This window comes from Aythya marila (assembly GCF_965140915.1).
Source record: "Aythya marila genome assembly, chromosome: 2".
Classification (NCBI taxonomy): Eukaryota; Metazoa; Chordata; class Aves; order Anseriformes; family Anatidae; genus Aythya; species Aythya marila.
The window spans coordinates 11,460,475-11,474,239 of NC_139043.1; the positions used below are offsets into that span (position 1 = coordinate 11,460,475).

Here is a 13,765-nt window from a genome sequence, read left to right on the forward strand (position 1 = left end):
GGCCCAGGGCTAGGGTGACAACAGTGCTGCTTATCACGCAGTTCTTGTGAGAAGGCAACTGCATCCATACCAGCCCTGTTGATTTTAGGGTTAGTCCCCCCGTGTCAGGGAAGAAGTCGCTGAAAGCCCTGTCTTTCCCTGTTGCAGTATTTTGCATTGCTTCATCAGTAAAAAAAAAAAAAAAAAAAAAAAAAAAAAAAAAAAGTGTTATCTTTATTGCCCCCTGCTGTTAGAGAGTGAGCTGTTCCAGAGAAGACAGTTGCCAAGCATTTTTTTTCAGGGAAATCTCAAATGTGGATTCTCATTTGCTTTCTGGACATTTTTTCCATTGCATTACATTAACAATTACATTAGGATGAAGTAACTTCGGTAGGAATAATGAGGCTTAAATAAATTTTTGCTTAGGGACTGAATAGTGGTGACCCCAGTGGTGCCTTAGATAACACGGCTGAGATAACTGCACCTGCAGTAACTATAAGGAGAATTCAAAGCATCAAACGGTGCCATTTGCTTGGTTTTGCTCAAGCTTCTTCTCAGGTGATGCTGTTCTACCCCTTCTCCATCTTCTTTTGCCCATGCTGTCTGCCCCTTTTCCTCTCCTTAATGCCACTCAGCCACTCTTTTTGCTCCCTTCCTTTTGGGGGCGTTGAAAAAGGGAATAGGTGAAAGCTATGGGAAGTTCTCAACTAGTTAGGCTGGTTATCTTCTGGAATAACCTCCAGTGAAGAAAAAGATGCTAGTAAATAGGTGAACCACACTATTTTTTTCTGTTAGTACAGTTGCAATTAAGACGTAAGACGTGGCTGCACAAAAGGAGGTAGAAAGGAAAAAAAGACAAAAGAAGTCGGAAGGCACAGTTGTAGCTGGGAAGCACATGAAAAGAAAATGTGATAACATTTGTAGCCCTCACAACGAGGCCCATATTCTTCTGGCCTCTTTACAGACCTCTTCAGAGGCCGCTAGATAATCTGAAGAAAGAGAGCAAGTAATTAGGCAAAGGCCTCTTCTGACTTTCATAATCTGCTACAATGAATTTTACACTGGGGCTTCTTCTGAGCGTTAATCAGCAGAGGAATTAATCCCATTTCAATTACGCGTTGTAAGCCTCAAAGCGAGCAGATTGCGTGCAGACCGTGGCTGCTGCCTTTGATTTTCTCTTTCTGTCACGGTGTCGGCGGTCCCGCTTGGCTGAGCACCGAGGCTCGGTGTTGCTCTGCCTTTCCTTATTGAAAAGTAGGGAATGCTGCTGGTGGTTTTGTGAAGTTTCATCTCCCTCCTCAGCCAGCTGTGGGGCTGAAGTAAGGAAATCAGGCTGGGTTGTTAAGGGCCAGCATAAAGTGAAGGCTGAGGGGGGTGGTGAAGGGGATGGTGAAGGGGACGGTGAAGGGAATGCTTAGGGGAACACTTAGGGAGATGCTGAGGGGGATGTTTAGGGGGACACTTGGGATGCTGAGGGTGACATTTAGGGGGACACTTGGGGAACAGTTGGGACACTGAAGGGGATGCTTACGGGGACACTTAGGGGGATGCTGAGGGGAACACTTGGGATGCTGGAGACCATTTAGGGTGACACTTGGCGAGACTCTTGGGGGACAGTTGTGACGCTGAGGGGGATACTTGAGATGCTGAGGGGGACATTTAGGGGGACACTTTGGGGGACGCTGAGGAGGATGCTTAGGCAGACACTTGCGGTGCCTCCCCGCCTTACTCCCCACACAGCTGCCTCCCTGCTGGGGGCTCCCCAAGCCCCTCAGCAACTCCGCGGCGCGTTTTGCCCATGGCGGCGGGGCAGGGACCCCCTCAGCGCCGCGCTCCCTCCCCGCCCCGGCCCGTCCCGGCCCCGTCTCCATGGCGGCGGAGCGGGGGCCGCGCTGCGCTTCCGCCCGCCGCCGGATGTCACCGCCGGGGCTGCTCCGCACCGAGGCGGGTCGCTGCCGGGCTGCTGGCCGCCCCTCCCGCCTTCCTCCTCCTCTTCCTCCTCCTCCTCCTCCTCCTCCTTCAGCTACCGCTGCCGCTGCTGCTGCCACCCCCCCCCCCCTGCCGCCCGCCCGGTGCTGACAGGTGAGTGCGGGGCCTCTCCCCTCAGCGCGCCTCCGCCATCTTCCCGCCCACCCGCCCGCCGCCGGCAGCGGCTGCCCTGAGGGGACGGGACCGGGGGGGACCGGGGAGGACCGGGGGGGGGCCGGGCTGTGGGCTCCCAGCGCCTCAGGGCCCGCTGAGGGAAGCGGGGCTCCCGCCGGCAGTGCCTGGCGCATCCCTTCCTAAAAGCCAAAATCGCCCAGAGCGAGCCTGCACGCTCTCGTATGCCTGCTATCCTATATATATATATATATATATTTATTTTTATTCTCGATAGGGCGTAGGGATGGTCCAGTGCTGCAGGCGGTGGGAGTGGGAGCGCTTCCTCAGGGGGCTGCTGGCGAACTTTGTTTACCTCCTGCTGTGTGTGCTGAGGACAAGCCCAGCGCTGTGGCTCACGGTTTGCTTCAGACCCTCTCATCACGCAAAAATGGGGTTAAAATCCCAAAAGGCCCCGTTTTACACCCCCTGCAGCGGGGCACAGCTGGGCAAGCCAGGGAAACGCTGGCTGGGGAGGCATCGGGTAGACCTGGCCTCCGGCAGTGGGAGAATGTTGCAGAACTAGGCAAAATGTGTGAAATTCAGGCCTGTGAAGGTGCACTTGCAGTTTGTCTTTATCCGTCCCGGAGCTAAAAACTGTGGAAACAGATTTTGGGGAGGAATTAATATGCTTCATGTGTTGAAAGGTGGAGTAGATTTGTTTCCAGTTGTAGGAAACGAAATAGATGGTGCGTATGTGGAGGTGAGGAAAACTTTTTCAAGCTAAGCCCTGAGATGTTGTTCAAGGATGTCTTGTGAAAAAAGGGAAACTTCTATGTGTGTTGTTATTACTTGCTGTCCTTTCCAGCTTGTGGAAGTTTGTTTTGTTACAGCACTTCCAAGCATGCTGCTTATAACAGCAATTCATGGAGGATTTACCTAAAGAACTGGTGGAACAGCCTTTTTGAGGTGATTCAGTGTCACTGAGTGTGCCTTGGAATTATACAAATCTCTATTGTTCAGCCGCTGGGTTTGAAACATCACTATCCTTCTGCCTAGACCAAGTTCTGAGACTGTTTTCCAAGCAGGCCTGCTGTTGGCATTTTTTCTAAAATCAGATTTTAAAAAGAGATCTGGCAACCTCAAGAATCCTGTGGTGCATTTTCTTATGGGTAGTTTATATTAGATAAGATCTGTGCATGTGTCAGCCCAACCCTGTCTTTCAGTAGTAACTTTAAATGTAGCTTTATCCGTTGTGTACTTGGGCAAGATTTTTTAGAAGAGCATGCACAAAGTGTTAGAATTTAAGGCAAAGGCCAGTGTAAATTATTTTAATGCCGCTAGTTTATGTGTATACTTGTCCCTAAACTAGGTTTATTATGTTGAATTTAAAGGTAACTATGAGATGAGACTTTATCTCTCTAATGTAGACATGCTTGTACATCATGTTTCTTTTAAATTTAGGACATGTTTAATGGATGCAGTGCCTCAGGTATGGACTGAAGTGCTTGGGATTGTTGGTATAGTCAGGGGAGAAGTCTTGTGAGTGGGATGAAAACGTGTTAAAAGAGGAGTTTGCTGTTACACGATCCAGGAATTGCAAACCAGAATTACCACGTGTCACATAGCGAGAAGAGAAGCAACGTTGTATTTTATATGTTTGAGATGAGGTAGGGGTTATGCTGTGCAATTTGTTGGTCTTGGAGCTAAGGCTTGTAGCCTGTGAGGTGGAGGCTGTGTGTGGGGCTTGTTCCAGATGCCAACACTTCAAACCCCTGCGGGGTGAGTTTGCCAGTGCTCTGCATGCGAGCAGTGAGGAACCAGGACCGTCTCCTCAAGCCAGAGGAGTTTCTTGTTTTCTCCTCATTGATTAACCCCTGCTGACTATCTTGAGACCTGGTGTTTCAAAGTGGTGGGACTGGGTACTCGCAGGGCTGTTAGGTGTGCTGACGAAAGATTTGGTAGCTCTCCCTGCTCGGTAATAGGAGGAAATGCTTCAGGAGTGTGCTGTCTGAGGGTTACTCGGTGCTTCAGGAAGGCTTGCTAGGTGTGTTACAGTTAGAGTCCAAGTTGCTTGCTTCTGCTGACATCTCATCAGTAAAAACCTCTAATTTATTAGCAACTAATATATTCCCAAATGAAAGGCAGTGATACTTGAGGTCGCTTTGCTCGCATAGAAATGCGATGGCAATTTATCTAGTACTTGGTAATAAGCACCTATGTAGTGTTTGGAGAATTGCAGAGCAAGAATCTGACCTCTTAATTAGATGCAGCGCTTCCTTAAACAAATACTTGGCTAAACCACCTTTGTGCTCCAGCTTCCTTGGGATTCCTCACCCTCAGGTCTTGTATTTGCATACCCGAGCACGCATCTAGACTGCTTCCAAGCTATTAGGGATTTGCTGATACAGGAAGGAGAGCTAAAGGCTTTGTGAAACGGCTAAGGAAATAAAGTATGTTTGAAGGCTGCTCTTTGGGATTTAACCAGCAGAAAGTAATTTAGCAGGTCTTGATGCTCTTTATTGAGCTCTTCAAGAAAAGTCAGCTAATCAATACTTATTAATAAAATAAGCACAGTGTATATACTGCAGAGGTAAGTAACTAGTGTTAAATGTAAGCTTATATTGTGCACTGTGCTCCTTAAACTAGTAGAAACAGTGAACCCATTCTTCTATATTCTAAATAAAAAGTCATCTACTTTTATTGATTATTGTTTAATGTCAACTGAAATAAGTATGTATGGCTAAGGGTATAATTTTTTGCTTTAGTAGACAGCAGCCTAGGTCCGTGTTGCATTTTGATGGGATCACAACGTTTGCTGACAGAGCTGAGTTAGCAAGATCAAAGCTTGCTAGCAGCAAAACTGGCCTGCTTCACTCTTCAGTGTTGGTATTAGAAACTTGCTTGGGGTAGGTTCCTGCTAGTGCATTGAAGTTTTTATCATCGCTTCCCAGCTGTATAACATACTTAAAATTCATCGATGCAGTTCCTTTACCATGCTTGCTGTCAAAGGGAGGTTGTCTCCTTTTCACTGGGGGCTGCTCTCCCCTCTTACGTTTCAAGTAACATCCAGTTTTGTTTGAGAGTGTGCTGTTCTAAATTTAGGGGAAAAAAATCATGTTGTAACGCTCGAGTGGGTTTTGTTAGGTTTGAGCACGCTTATCAAGAGGTTCTAGCATCATCTAGGATGATCCGGAAGGGTTTTGTTTCCTAAATATTTATCTTTAGAAAAACATTGAGTCTTGCAAAGAAGTCTGTTCAGTGTGATCCTTCTCAGGTGTGCTCTGTTCCTGGCATTTGCAATGAATTAACTACACTTGAATGTATAGCATCCTCGAAACTAATTGTTCAGTGAAAACTTCAAAACGCTTTTAAATTTGATTCCTTTGCATATTAATAAAGGTTGTAGTGGTGTAGGTTGATTTTTAAATTCCCTTAACTCATGAGTAATGCTGTCAAACTCAGTTACATGTGATTAAGAACTTCATAGCTGCAGTCATTCTTCTCTCTTTCCTGTTTCCTTCCCCATTTATGAAGATGTGTTATATGCATCTTTGTACCTTCAGGTTTTATTGTTGCACAGGACAATAATTGCTGTTGCAATAAGCCTTTGCTTCTTGTATAGTATATGCCAAAATTGTGTTCTCAAAATATATTTGAAACAGAGAGACCTGAAACTGTTTAAGAGATTTAAAAGCACACGCAAACCCAGTAAAATTGTTTTGTTTTGTTTCTGACGATCCTTTAAATAGTAAGTGTTAGCATTGCTAAACTTTAAACAAAATGGAGCAGGGAGATCTTGGGTAAGAGATGTTGCTGAAATTTCCTGATGCTTTCCCTTTCCAGCCTTGCGTGTTGTCTTGAATGAACAAAAAAGGAAATGCAGTACTGTAGCCGTTCTGTCTGCGCTCTGACACTTCTTAAAACAGATTTTCTCCTTGGCTTCAGCAGTACGCATACCCCAGGAATTCTTTCCTTTCAGCAGCCTGCTGCTCTTGTTCCATGCTCGAGAGCAGAAGCATGCAAGGGGAATCAGTTGATGGCTGCAGTGAATTAATTCTTTAAGTCAAGTAAGATCTGTGTGTGCAGGTCTGTTCAGTGCCCTTTGTTGTAGCTGAATAAAGCAGTAACTGGTTTGCTGTTAACTCTGATGAAATATTTCCTGTGACTGAATACATGGTAACATCTGTTACAGAAAGGTAGGTGGCAGAACTTTAATTTAACACGCTATAAAATATTATAGGAGTTTAATTAAACAGCATAATTGAAATGCCAGAGTAGCTTTGCGTTCAGAAAGTGGTAATCACCTATGGTCTAGACTGTTTTCTAGGACACGTTTTTTTCCCCCTACTTCTGCTGACTGACTTAGTTGGAAATTCATTTGGTAGCACTCCTGAGGCTCTGACAGATCACTGTGTGAAGAGCCCTATGCAAGCCGTCTTTTCCCAAACAATTGTGGAGGAATGCTCCATGTGTCCTACAAGCTCGCTTTGTAATAATACAGTGCTGGTTTAGTGGTGTGCCTTTATTGAATGTAGTTTAGTAATACAGCTGTTTTCCCCCTTTTCTGTTGTTTTTTCCCTTGGGAAGTACTTTTGTTCAGTTTGTGTACTCTATGCTAATTTTTAGCTGTTGTGAATTCAGCCTCATTTGGTTCAGGAAACCAGTCCCATGCCTCTTGGTGACTTTCCGTTCCTACTGGTAGTCTTGCTAAGCAAGGGGAAATGAATGTGTCTTCTCACAACCCATTTATAGCATTCCAAAGCTCTGATTAACTACGTCTGACTAACAGTATATAATGGGTCATTTTGATGCCTTTTTTCTTACTCTGTTTGACTCAGATTTGGTGCTTAGCCCTAACTTGTATCGATATATCCCCTTTCCCCCTTTCCCGTAGTCTTCTGTGTTCTAACTACAAACGTTTCAGAAATGTGAAAAACTTTGGTTTGCATACTACTGACTGTGTCACTAATCAATATTTAATATGGTTTTCATAGGATATGTAACATGACACTGATATTCTGGACAGGTAATTTTCACTGCTTGAAAACCTTACGTAATGAGGGGAATCAGGTAACTGCTAGAAATGAGCACCTTATTTATTTATATTTTAGTATCGTATTGCCAAGGATCTGTTCTACGAAATCTGCTCTTGGAAAATCCCTAGCTTCTCACTGTTGCGTCCAAACACTTCTGAAATTGTCAAAGAGAAGTCAATATTTAAAGGGACACTGTCATTCCTTTTTCTATATGAATTTACGTCTTGCTTTTATAAGCTCTTAATGACTGCTCCCTTCCTGGAAGTTTGAGGCTGTTGGGTGGAATTCTGACTAATACTCCAGAAAGTTGAGCTGGTCCCCTTCGGTTTCTCCTTCCTGCCCTCGGTATACACGTGCCTGCTTGTTGCCTCTCCGGCTGCAGCTTTGCTCTGGCTGTGCCCTGGTGCTGGGCCTGGGGAGGAGCGTGCATGCTTTGCTGGCTCCAGAGCAGTGCATGAGCGACGTGGTCCTGCTGGTGCATGAGGAGAGTGCGGCTCCTGGCAGTGACACTGGCTGCAGGTGAAGTGCATACAGTTTAGAAGTGTCTCTCACCTTTCTGCTTGCTTAGCAGTGTTGAAAATAGCATCTCTCGTGCAGTTACTGGGAGCGTTTCACTGTGTAAAAGTACAATCTTGCCTGACTGTGTCCCTTTAAATTCTACGTGGTGGGATGTGCTGGTGTAGAGCTGTCGAATCTGTACATCCTGGAGCAGCGCAGAAAAGAGTGTAGCTTGGTGACGTCTCCTAAAATGAAGGAGCTTGGCAGCGGAGGGCAGGTGGGAGCTAACACAGTTAAAACAAGGAGTAAGTAAACGAGCCTGGTAAGGAATAAATATAAACAATGTTAACATCTCTGTGGGTACCTACAGCTTAGCAGCTGATGTCTGGCAGGATCTAGAAATCAGATTTCTTTTCACAGAGTTGAAGTGAAACAGTGTAAACTGATTTATATGATTATATGCAACTGTGTGCGTGTGTAGGTATAAAACTGTTCAATGCATCTATGTGTGTGCACAGTTTGTTTCACTGGGCCTCAGAAATTAATCACAAACACCACAGAAACTGCTAAACTGGAAACAACCAAAAGAGTGGCTCCCAGGTGAGATAAGAAAGAGGAGAATCTCCAACAGTGCTTGGTGCCTAATTGTAGTATGGAAAGAAACACAAATGTGAGGAGCACTGAAAGCCTATTCCTGATCATTTACCATATGTTCAAGAACAGGAAAATACTCAGTGAAGCCTAGAAAATTGGCAATAACTTGATTATGGGGTTGGCTTTTTTTTGTAATTTCACCCCTGTCTTTGTAATGATAGAGGAATCCAGCCACAGGGGAAAAAAGAAACCTAGTGAAATACGAAACTACCCGATGGTAGCTCTTCCTCTTCTTTCTCCTTTGGTTTGTGAATATAGGTAATTAGTTACTACTGCTTAATCACACACGAAGAGCTCCAGTGGGATTAGGTGCATGGGGGGACTGTGCAGAGTCCAGTGGAAATGAATGAAATCATTTCAGCGAAGGACAAGCTGCCAGGGCTGCAACCTGAATTTTGTTTTAGATTCACTCAGGGATTGGTGTCAGGTTACTGGAGCTCAGGTGTTCCAGCAGCTAATTGAAATACCAATTATATTTTTAGAAGGTCTGAGGATTATGGGCATCAAAACCTTAATTACATCTAGGCTCCTTTATACCACAAAATGAAGATACAAAAAAAAAAAGTACAAAAAAACAAGGCAAATTTGAAGCTGTTTTTATTCACGGTATACTGTGTTTTTAGTAAGCTCTGCTTTTCCTTGGCTATATGATATGTTAAAAAGTTGGAAAAACCATGTCAGAAACACCAAAGTGGTTAATGCCTCATCTTGTTCGTAGCTATGGTGCTCATTCCTAGCTTGAGATCTAGTGTGTTGGCGGATCTTAAATTGGAAGTGGCCCTGGGTTTGCTTTAAATTTTTCTTTGATCATCTTGTCTGAAAGGAAGCTCAGTTGCCTTGTTAGCTTTGCCAACTCTGCTCTCCTATTTCTCTGCAGACTGTTGCAGCTATTTTAAGTTGTAATTGTTGTTTCAGAAATCTTTTATGCTGGAGAATGAATTTTTATTTTCAGAATAATAAATCCTGAAATTTTGAAAATGTTTAACAGCTGGTGCCCCATGAAGCTAAAATAATTGTTGTTGAATATCAGGTTTAATAATAAAAAGAAATCCAGAAATTAAATGTTTGTTTAAAAATAATAACAAATTGATGGTAAAGAACATATTCTCCATGTATTTATGCAGAAATCAAATATGATTTGATTTTTCTTACACAGGGGAAAGCAGTAGATCATGCATGGTAATGCTCTTTGGTGATACTGTCAGGTTCTTTTAAGGATATCAGAACGCATAATTGCCTTTAAAAAGTTGACAAAGTTTGAAAATTAACAGCAACAACTTGGTAAGTCAGGCTCGGTTTCAGTGGTCACATTAAGGCAAGTGCACTTTTACTGTCCAACAAAGTGAAACCATGAGCTGTCAAAAAACAGTGGAAAGTAGTTTTCAGAATGCCATTAAAATTAAATTCTGCTATATGTAAACAAGCACGTGTATTGACATTCATATGCTAGTGCTTGAAGTTGCATTACAGAATTTGAACCTGACAGTGTCCTTAAATTATCATGTCTGTTTGCTTTCATTTTCCAGCTGGGTTTTATTTTCTGCATGCATTTCAGTGAACTATAGTATGCATAATAATTGTTTTCTGGAAGCATTTTGGGGCTATTGCTGCTGGTATTCACCAAAATGAGCAAGGTAGTGGAATTTGTTTTCCTTTTGTGGAGGTTGGGAAGCTAATGAAACAGTAACGTGAAAATGATTCCATTATTTGCATTTATGCATATGATTTTGAACTTATGAGTAATAGGATCTCTCTATTTTAATGACACCCCAAAGAACTCCAAAATTTAGCAGAATTTTATTTTGAGGAAATAACCAAAAACCTCCAATTAATTTGGGAAAGCAAATTGTGACATTTAACGCTTGTCCTTAGTTTATCATAGGAGCCTCTGTGAAGCTGTTTTTTTGAAGTAATGCCAATAGAAAGTGGAAGTTGTGCATCTGCTCGCCAAGCAAAGCAGAAACGTAAATCGCACAGCCTTTCCATCCGAAGAACCAACAGTTCCGAGCAAGAACGGGCTGGGCTGCAGAGAGACATGCTGGAAGGGCAGGTAAGGTAACACGCTACTGCTCGGGTAACTTCCTTAGCTTTTTTTTTGTTTTTAATGAAGTATTTCCTACGTGAAGAAGCTAAGTAAACTTAAGTGATGAAATACACCCAGTGAAGTTGGAGAAACAGCAGACATGTTTGCTTTCAAGTGCTGACTGTCTTTGAAGACCATTGATGCAGATGTTGAGCGTTTCAGGTTGTTTTCAGACCTGGGAAGCTTTTCATTAGCTTTTACGTATTCTTACACGAATGATGAAACCATTAACAAATACAGGGGAAAAGCCTGTTTGGATTGCTGCACCTCCCCCTGCCATCTCCACGTACCTTTAAGGTGAAGACTGGTTCTTGATTTCATAAGTTTGAAATTGGAACAGAAGTAATTTAGGAGTATGATAAACTGAAATACTTGTTTATTACAGCTCTGATAGGGAAGGTGTTAGTGAGAACACTCTTCTGCATTCCTTTCTGTAAAATAAATAAATATTGCCCACTTGACAGGCTTGAGCTAACTTAGATTTTTGTTTGTGGTGTGTTTTTTTTTTTTTTGAACTTGGCTCAGATACACGTGGGATTTTCTGTGCAGTTAATTTAAGGGAAAGGACAACAACCACAAACTTCTGTAGCTTTTTAAATTGTGTCACTCTGTACAGTGCATGCAGTTTGGAGCCACTTGGAATGCTTCACCTTAAACATTGAAATTAACTGTAGGCAGGACCCCTTTAGGAAGTGCTTGTAGCAGTGCTGGCAAAGATAAGCAAGTAGCAGTTTGAAAACTATCTGCTTTCAAGTTGAATATGCAATATTAGCGTGGGCCTGGCAAAGATGATGCAAAACTTGATGTTTATCAGAGAGTTGGTTTGAAATTGTAACGGCGTTTAGCTATGGGAAACCTCACTTTCTCTTCTGGTCTGCAGATACTCTGAAGTGAACAGCTTGTTTGTTCTGGTGTGACAGGCTTTTGTGCTGAATCTATTTATTCAATTAATTACACTGTTAGTTTTCTGAGAACTGACAGAGCTGAAGTTGTTGCTGCTTGTCATCTGGAAGTTGGATGGCAATACTTCCTCGGACAGAAAAGTGCTCATGCGTTTGGGCTGTTACAGCCTGACTTCAGGAGGGAAGGGCAGCTGGGAGGTCATGATGTCACTTCTGTGCAGTAAAACAAACAAACAAACAAAAAAACACATTAACTTATTTTAGTATTTCCTATCAGACTCCACAGGTGTATTGCGCTGTAGTATGTAGATCTTTTAAATATTTTGTGTGTTATCTTAGTGAATTCTGTTGACCTGTAACCTTGAACAGCCAGTGGCCAGCTCTAATGCATAGAGCAACTTCATAGAGGAGCTGCAAACCTCATGAAATCCAGATAATGCTGTCTGCTTATCTGCAAAAATACTTTTGCATGGTATTTTAATAAGCTAATTGAAGCAATGCCAACTGACAAGTTAGTATAGGAAGTGGATGGGTTTTACTGTGTTGGTTACTTTAGGACAGATTTAGATTTTTCTAGTGCTATCCAGCTCTGAGAAGTAGAATAAAAACTTCCCCTGCTTTTCCTTCCCTGTTTCTACAGTTTTAGAAGGCTAGCCTAGTATCTTTTATAACCTTGCTGCTTGGAATTAGTGGGTATTTGAATCAGAAATAATTGTTTGAATTTCAGTATTTCTTTTGGTAGTGTTTAATTTGTGTAGTATTCTTGTTTAATCAATTTTATCCCGGGCTGGTTTTAATCTGGATCTGTTTGATATTCTGGTTCTCTGTGAATGTGTGAAGAGAAGTACCCTGTCTGGGGGGAGGCAGATGATGATGGAGAACAGAGTAACTGGGGAGGCATGAGGAGCGTAGGACTGCTTCTTTCAGCACTGTGCCTGCTTCTCCCAGTTGAAAGTAGCCATGAAACAGGTGTAAGACAGAGCTGTGCACAAAGCGGGTGTGCTCTGTGTTGTGGCTGGCGGTGGTTTCTCTTGCTCTTCTCTTTAAGCTGGATATCCAGAGACAACCTATTAGCTAATACAAAATGAGGATCATGAGAGGCTTTTCTGCTTCTCTGTAGTCAGTCATGCTGAATGTATGAACGAGAATGTTAGGCTAAATTCTGGTCGCTTAGATGCTGACTTGATCAAAGATGCATGCTGCCCTCTAATGGCTAGTGTGCACACGCTTGTTCGTATTTCAGTCAGTGTATAGGAATGGAAACTATTTCTTTTGATTTGGGTTTGCTGGAACACGTAAGAACAAAACAAGCTATAATCATTCTGTAACTTGCATTGAAATAATGAAGTTCACTATAATTTGGGTGGTTTTCTGTATTAATGTTCCACTCAGTAATGGTTTTCCTGTACTTCCAAGACCTCAAGTAGTGGTGGTTTGTGCTGTGGCAGGAGCTGACTCAATTTCTTTTTTTTTTTGTTCAGAGCTGATGGTTTCAAGACTTTGAAGGTATATACTTGTACTTTTTTCTTTTTTAAGTTGCTGATAGGCACATTCCCTGTATTTGCTAGATGAACTCCAAGATGACAGGCTAGATATGCTACAAAGGAATAGTTGAGCTTTTTCAGTGTTAGGGTAGGGCTCACTAAGTGGAAATTTCCAAATAACTGGCTAAGTAGGTAAATGATAACTGCAGTAAGCCCATATTGTGGTCTATCAGCAGCAGAAGAAAATAACAGTTTTAGCATAATTTATTTGCATGGTGTACAAGGACAGCTCGTCCTTCAATCCGTATTTGTAGATTAAGCCAGCTAGTGGATTAATTTACTACATTTATCATCCTTATGACAATATTTTTTCCCTTCTAATGTACCCCTTTTTAGTAGCATACCATGCTTTACATTTTATAACATGCTTGTTAGTACTGGGTCTCAAGTTTATCAGTGTGCTGCAGCCTTCTCCTGTACTCGCTGTCTTCTCAAAGCTCTTCAGTAACTGATAGAGTGGGGACCTTGAATCCCGACAGAAATCAGTGCTCAGCTGTTGGTGGTATGGTATGGGTTTCTTCAGTGACGGTGTGGTATTTCAAAGGCAGATTAATAAAATTTAAGTAGTTTGCCTTCAGAAACTTGTGTTGAACTGCATACTGAAGTTGGGCCCTTTAAATCCCGCATTAGTGGTTTTATCACACGTGTTTATGCCTTAGAACTGTGGTGTTGATTATGCTGAAAAAAATTCGGCCTTTCTCTGCAAACTTATCTCAAAGCATTTTCTGCAACAGGGAGGTTCTTGAATAATATGGAGGAGGGATGGGTTAGAGATTGCTGTTTATTTCACACTTAGTTATGGCTAGTGACAAAAATAGGTGACTGTTGAAAAGCTTAGTTTGTCCATAGGTTTAGTAGTAGATATCATCACAAAGCACTTTTTTCAGGTAATGCATAGTCAACTTGTAAGTTACTTTGTCAACCAGAAGTATTTTTCTTCTTGAACTAGAAGCATCTTGACTTTATAATACATTTTTTCACCTTTTT

The 13,765-nt window shown here is 42.5% G+C and overlaps 1 protein-coding gene across 2 annotated transcripts in view; it reads left to right on the forward strand.

The window, feature by feature from the left end:
• Nucleotides 1-2,023: 2,023 nt before the first annotated feature.
• Nucleotides 2,024-13,765, forward strand: part of WDR37 (WD repeat domain 37) — a 40,718-nt gene continuing 28,976 nt past the window's right edge. Inside the window, exons 1-3 of one of the 2 annotated variants that reach the window (XM_082752295.1) lie at nt 2,040-2,061; nt 7,056-7,087; nt 10,122-10,299. In XM_082752295.1, coding sequence (XP_082608421.1) covers nt 10,162-10,299 — 138 coding nt within the window. In that variant the 5' untranslated portion in view covers nt 2,040-2,061; nt 7,056-7,087; nt 10,122-10,161. Of the gene's footprint in view, nt 2,062-7,055; nt 7,088-10,121; nt 10,300-13,765 lie in introns of both variants that reach the window. The other variant, XM_082752294.1, reaches the window with a different exon arrangement.